The following is a 6,971-nucleotide window of genomic DNA, read 5'->3' as shown; positions in this document are numbered from 1 at the left end:
ACTCCTTAAACCACCTGAAACCATCACTGGCGTTTGAACCAAGCTCTCAAAGAAAAGCGGCCGGAATGGAACGGTAGACATGACAACTGATTTTGCTGCATGACAATGCCAGACCACACGTTGCCCCACCCGCCATATTCCCCAGACATTGCACCTTCGGATTACCATCTGTTCCGATCAATGCAGTCAACCCTTATTGGAGAGCGGTTCACTTCTTATGAGAGCATCGCAAGCTGACTCAATGAATCGATGAAGTCAAAAGAACTCGAATTTTTCGTCAGAGGGATCCGATTGCTGCCTGAAAGATGAAGTAAAGTTTTAGCTTCGAATGACACATTCTTCACATAATATCATGTGTTATTTAATTGTTTAAATAATTCGTAACTTGGCTAAATTACTCGGCAGAATACAAAGATCAGCCTGTGCAATAACGGTCGGTGCAATCAGATCATGTCCTAGGGAGGCTCTCAACGCACTGATACACGTTATTATAATAGACCTACACATCAAGAAGACGGCAACCATAAGTGCATTTAGGTTAAACGAAGCAGGTCGCTGGAAAGAAAAAACGTATGGTCATGCCAGTCTACTATTGCTTCAAACTCAGTTAACAATTTCCCTAAAATACCTTCGAATCGCGGATTGTGAATGGAGAGAGCAGACAAAATGCAAAATCAGCGGAATGTTATGGCCTACCTACAACCTCAAACAATCGTCAATATTGCTAAACATGTAACGACGGGACGACTGGAGACTAACGGCAGTCATAACAGGCTTTTGGTCTGTCGGAGAACAAGCAGCCAAAATGGGCATCCCCACAACATATAGGTACTGTCACAGTTGTAAACAATCGGAGGAAAAGGAAGCAATCTTGAACTTCCTCTGTGAATGCGCTGCCCTATGGAAGGGCAGAATGTTAACCCTGGGCAAACCGCAGTTCGAGAGTCTCGAACAACTGTCTGGCTCAGATGTCAACAACCTAATAAGGTTCTTAAACCGCACAGACTGGATATAGTTATGCCGTAAATCACTGGTAAACAAGTTGGTAACTATGATGTGGCAACAAAATGGTGCGGAAGCGCTAGTTGGATTCTGGAAGAATCACCAACCAATCAAACCAACCAACCAACCTTGGCTAAGAAAGAACGGAAACTTATTCCCATACCCAATGCTTTTTAAAATCTTTCACTTAAATGGTTGCTCCATAAAGATTTGATATCCTCTTGCGTTTTTAAAAGTATAATTGCAATTTTTGGTACATTAGTTTATTGGATATTTCGTTTTATTTTCTATATATGTAACTGCAAGGATGATATATTACAAGGTTTGGTAGTCCCAAGTGAATTTGTGTGAGTAACTTTGGCTGCCACACCACTGGGACATAGATGATTAGATGCGAAACTCTCTCATTTTAAGATGAGTAAATAATAAATGGGTTCGATAATGCGTCGTGGGACAATGAGTTTTTACCTTCTTAAGTCAGGAGACGGAGAGAATTAAATTTTGGTCTTTTTAATTTCTGATATTTTACAAAAATAAGTGTTTTTCTAAGCTATACAAAATGTGTTAATTTTTTGGTTATTTTACATGTTTTTGTTACACTTTTGTATATCCAACGATTGTAATATTTTTTATACATCTTTATAATTATGGTTTATAACATTTGAAATTCATGTTTTCAGATTTTCGGATACTCAAAAATAGATCATCTTTTTAGCCATCTGGAATTGTGCATCTAAACTTCACGGATAAGAAGAAAACTTTTGCTTGTTTTGTTGACTTCTCATATGCATTCGATACTATCTCGCGAGGTGTACTTTTTTAAAAACTAGCATCTTATGGCCTTTCAACCCACATGATAGAAATATTTAAACTGAAGACACTTGAAATCGCATTTGGCTCCATGGCGATCTCCTTCCCTAAACCCAACCTGGTTCTCTCTGCATTTAAAATGATTTAAACGATTTCCTACCTGGTGGGAAAGTGGTTAATCTTAATATCAAAATTTTACTGTACACCGATGACTTAGTTCTTTTTGCCGAGCAAAGCCCCAGTAACTTGCAGGATATGTGGGCCTTAAAGTAAATTTGGTCAAGTCGATGTGCATGATGTTTAGAGAGTGTAACAGAATTCCTTCTTCTTATAATTCGAAGTTGGGCTACGAGAATATCGAGATTGTTAATGAATATAAATATCTGGGCGTGCTGCTTACATACAAACTTTCTTATGCGAAACACTTAAATCTGAAATTTACAGGTATTAATAATCTTCGAATCTGCATTTCAAATAAAATAAAAATCCATCTCTTATAGGGCGCACTTTTGGGGAGAGACTTCTACGTTTCTTAAAAAAAAAAATAATTTTTTTTTGCCGCCAAATACTTTTCACACATTTCACACAGAATCTACATACACTACGATCACACACGAAGAGGGTTCAATAAGTACCCGTGTTAGAAATGAATACACCATTTTTTTTAATTTTCAACATGAACAGTGTATTTCAGAAAGATACACTGCTCCCAACGCTCCTGCCATTTTTTAACCCCTTCAAAAATAGGATTTGTAGAACTCTCCAAAATACACCTTTGAACAAATTTTTTTCCGCGAGCCATTTCTTCATGTAAGGGAACAAGAAAAAGTCGCAGGGAGCCAGATTGGGTGATTACGAAAGGTGCGGCAGCAATTTATAACGCAATTCATGCAGTTTGGCGGTGACAACTCCGCATGAGTGTGCTGGTGAGTTATCGTCCTGAAACAGCACCTCTTTTTCCGGCTAATGCGGCTGTGACACCTACAATTTTTTTGAAAGCGCTCAATAACTTATTGTAGTATTGTCCAGTGATCGTTTTTTCTTTGTCAAAAAAATTCATGAGGAGAACGGCGGTTCGTATCCCAAAAAATCGTCGCCATGACCTTTCCGGCCGATGGCACTGTTTTCGCCTCCGGGAGAAATCCATTGTTTTGATTTTTGATTAGTTTCTGAGGCGTAAATTTTCCCCCATCAAAAAACAAAACACGAATTACCAAACGACACTTCTCTTCTTCCATCTTAGCCAAAATCACGAAACATGGCCTACTCCAATAGCTGCCAAATCCAAACTAACCCATAAATCAGTCTGTAAGTTGTTTTGCCGTCGTTTGATAGATGGCAGTACACGATTTCGTTTTCAGCCAACGTTTGGCTCAAATGGGTTACCTATTAATATATTAAATGCATTATTTTTGCGCAAATGGTTTAAAATGGTTTTATGGTCGATATTTGCTCCAGGGCGATGCTACGACTACTAACATGCAGGTCAACGTCATTATCGATAATTTCTTTAAGATTCAGTTGATATATTTTCGCGAAATATCAGAAAAACTTACGTTACCGCTACTTCGGTGGTTTATGTTGGAGAAAGCCCCAGTTCCCTCTGAGAAGTCCCATTTCTCCTTAAAAACTAGTGCTACTCTCCCCATTTTTGATATGCATTTAGTACATTTTAAGACAGTTTAATTAATTAAAATTAAGTTTAGATTTTTACACTACCGCTAGTTTTATTTAAATGCCAATTATGTACAAATAAAACAGTGTTTAACTACTTTTATTTACTACAACATACTCGTATGTAGATATTTGCACTAAATTCCCCTATTTCCCCCCAATCACCACTTAATACTTATCCAACTTCTCGTTGCTTGTCGTAAACACCTGATTATGATAGCCAGTCGGCATTGAAATTGCCCAATACCATTGAGATGCCCGAGGGTGAGTGTTGAATACCGGTGCCTTTAACCGTTTTAGGTAAAGTGCCATTTGCTGACTTTTCTACACTTGCACTCACAGTGTTCGGCATTGTTGTTGGGAAATAGTAGCATGCTTTGTTGATACGTCTGTAGAGTAAAGTGCGCAACTTGTAGATGGTGAAGAGCACAATGTAGATGCAGCAGGTAAGTAGCAGTACACCAGCCACTACAAAGGTCGCGCTCAACGGTTGACGCCAATCGATCACGTGATAAATATAAGGTTTACCTCTCCTATAATTTAATTGGTCAGAAAAATGTACGAATTGCGTAAAATTTATAAATAAATTAATCACCTGTTCAAGCCGCCGCATTTCTGATATATTACAGAGAATATGGCAAAAATTAGACCAAATAATACTGGCAAAAACATGTGTAGCAGCCGTAGTGGATGCGCCACAATCAGCAAATCTATGAACATGAAAATGGAATTGAAGGCGTGTGTCAGCACATTGGTGGCGTTTAATGAACTCTCTGCAGCTGAAAATAGTTAAGAGTGTAATGTAAATAAATTGGAAAATTTATCGCAGTGATACACTAAGAACAATTTCAAACAAAATATTATTTATACTATAGAATATCTAAAATATCAGCTTCCTGTATATATACATATAAAGGGTGATTTTTTAAGATCTATAGGAACGTTTTTCAAAAAAAAAACACACGTAAAAATCAGAAAAATGCATGAAATATTTATTTAAATCGATAGTACAGTCCATATACAATAATTTAATGTTTGAACATTATTTCAAGCAAATGTTGACCGCGACTGCGCTTCAAATGGTCCATCCGCTTAGTCCAATTTTTGAATACTCTTTCCAATGTTTCACATATAAATGTTTTAATGTTGTCTTCTAGTACGTTAATTGAAGCAGGCTTGTCTGAATAGGCATGAGCTTTAACGTAGCCCCACACAAAATAATCTAAAGGCGTAATATCGCACGATCTGGGTGGCCAATTGACAGCTCCCGAACGTGAAGTAAAATGTTCACCGAACTCGCTTCTCAACAAGTGCATTGTTACGCGTGTTGTGTGGCATGTGGCACCGTCTTGCTGAAACCACATGTCATGCACGTCAAGCTCTTGCAAAGTTGGATATCATTTCACCGTAGCGCTCACCATTCACAGTTAAGTTACGATTTGCAGCATCTTTGAAAAAGTACGGTCCAATGATACCTCCAGCCCATAAACCGCACCAAACTGTGACCTTTTCTGGATACATTGGTAGCTCTTAAAATTCTTCTGGCTGATCTTCACTCCAAAATCGACAATTCTGCTTATTTACGTACCTATTGATCCAAAAAGGAGCCTTGTCGTTGAACACAATTTTTCGATAAAAAAGTGGATCTTCGGCCAACTTTCGAAGAGCCCATTCACCAAAAATTCTGCATTGCGGTAGGTCGTTTGGCTTCAATTCTTGCACCAGCCGTATTTTGAAAGGCTTGACACCTAAATCCTTTCGCAAAATTTTCCACATTGTTGAGTAACAGAAGCCCAATTGCTGTGAACGGCGACGAATCGATAATTGATGGTCATCATTAACACTGGCCGATACAGCTGCGATATTTTCTTCAGTTCGCACTCTACGTAAGCGTGTTGGTGTTGGTGGTTTGATGTCCAATAATGTAAATTTGGTTCTAAATTTAGTCACAATAGCTCGAATAGCCGCTTCAGTGGCTCGATTAAACTGACCATAAAATGGAAGAAGCGCGCGATAAACTTTCTTAACAGACCACGCATTTTTATAATAAAATTCAAAGATTTGCAAGCGTTGTTCGTTTGTAAGACGATTCATAGTCAAATTATAGGCCAAACTGAAGATGTTTGACAGTGAAACAAAACACGAAACGTGCGTCAGCTTTTTAAACCAACTGTTTAAAAAGATAATAGCTAAAAAATCACCCTTTATATATTATGAATAAAATTACAAATGACTTCATACTTTTTATACGCGCATTTGTGTATACATATCAGTTATGTTTAACAGCATAAAGAACCGAGATAGTCAGAATTCGTTTTAGAGGTATGATTCCTTCGGCAAAGTTTCTTATTTTGATCCCTAGAATACGATTTTCACATTTCATTCGAACATTTTGTACTACATTTGTAAGTATTTCACTAAAATTCACTATAGGGTCCGTCTGATGATGTCTAATTGCGTGGACCGTCGTCTGGTTGATGTTTCTTCGTTCTCAGAAACATAGGCAGCCACAGCCGAACAAGCAATCCAGTGGCGGTCATGCCCTGCAAGGTCTTATGTGATTGCAGTCTGTTCGTGTCGAGCAGCTAAGTGCCGGAATATCTGTCCAGTTGGTGCGACACGATTAGGAAATCCACGTCGGTATTCATGCTGCGCCAACATCGGCCGATTATTTCTCAAAAATCCACAAAATTATTTCACGGTCTTGCAGGGTGTAGCGCTCCACTGCTTGTCTGTTTGTATACTGCAGCTATCTACTTATAGTTCATTTGCTAAAATTATAATATCTTCCAATAGGGTGATTAATTTTGTTCCGCACTTACTGAAATGCTTAGAATTATGAGATAAACCGATTTAGCTGTAGTAAGCTTACTTTTAGATAAATGCGTGTATTTCGATAACGACTTAATAAAACTCACCCAAACTCGCACTGCTGTCCAACTCATTTAGATCCGACATAATCTTTTTGAAGTCAGATAAAACAACATGCACTTTTTTATCTATTTATACTAAATGTCCGTCTGTCCGTCCATGATAATGATTATAAGTTATGTAGAACTTGCATCATCTACATTTCTTTCATTTGAGACGGCAAATTCATTTTACTAAAATGTGGACACACAGATATTGTATTTCGGAAAAGTTTTGCTTACCCAAATCAACAGTAAAGGTAAATTTCATTTTCAACAAATTAAAAAGTCCGGAGCCGTCGATGCGGCGGACGACTACAAAGTACCGCACTTGAAGAAGCCACAGACTAGTAAGAGAAATGGAAAAAATATTCCGGCAAATCCTACTGTAACTTAACTGTAAGCAGTCGCACAGTTCAAAGAAGAGCATGCGCAGCTCGATTAAAATGTTATAGGGCGACCAAGCAGCCATTAAATTTCGAGAAAAAGCACTGAGCTCTCCTAAAATTTGCTCGTGGACATGTCAGCTGGTGAGTGCGTCCTATTTTCTGATGAACCAAAGTTTAACTTGAGAAA

General features: G+C 38.1%; 1 protein-coding gene across 5 annotated transcripts in view; it reads right to left on the bottom strand.

Annotated features, from left to right (window-relative positions):
- Window positions 1-3,513: 3,513 nt before the first annotated feature.
- LOC128862877 (protein rolling stone) overlaps window positions 3,514-6,971 on the bottom strand; it is a 63,750-nt gene continuing 60,292 nt past the window's right edge. For all 5 annotated transcript variants that reach the window (XM_054101659.1, XM_054101661.1, XM_054101658.1 and 2 more), the window contains 2 exons: window positions 4,082-4,265; window positions 3,514-4,019 (listed from right to left, as the gene is read on the bottom strand). In XM_054101659.1, the coding sequence (XP_053957634.1) occupies window positions 3,698-4,019; window positions 4,082-4,265 (506 nt within the window). In that variant the 3' untranslated portion in view covers window positions 3,514-3,697. The remainder of the gene's footprint in view (window positions 4,020-4,081; window positions 4,266-6,971) is intronic.

This window comes from Anastrepha ludens, chromosome 5 (assembly GCF_028408465.1).
Source record: "Anastrepha ludens isolate Willacy chromosome 5, idAnaLude1.1, whole genome shotgun sequence".
Classification (NCBI taxonomy): Eukaryota; Metazoa; Arthropoda; class Insecta; order Diptera; family Tephritidae; genus Anastrepha; species Anastrepha ludens.
Note: the sequence above shows the minus strand (reverse complement) of the source record. Positions and strands in the feature narration are given on the sequence as shown.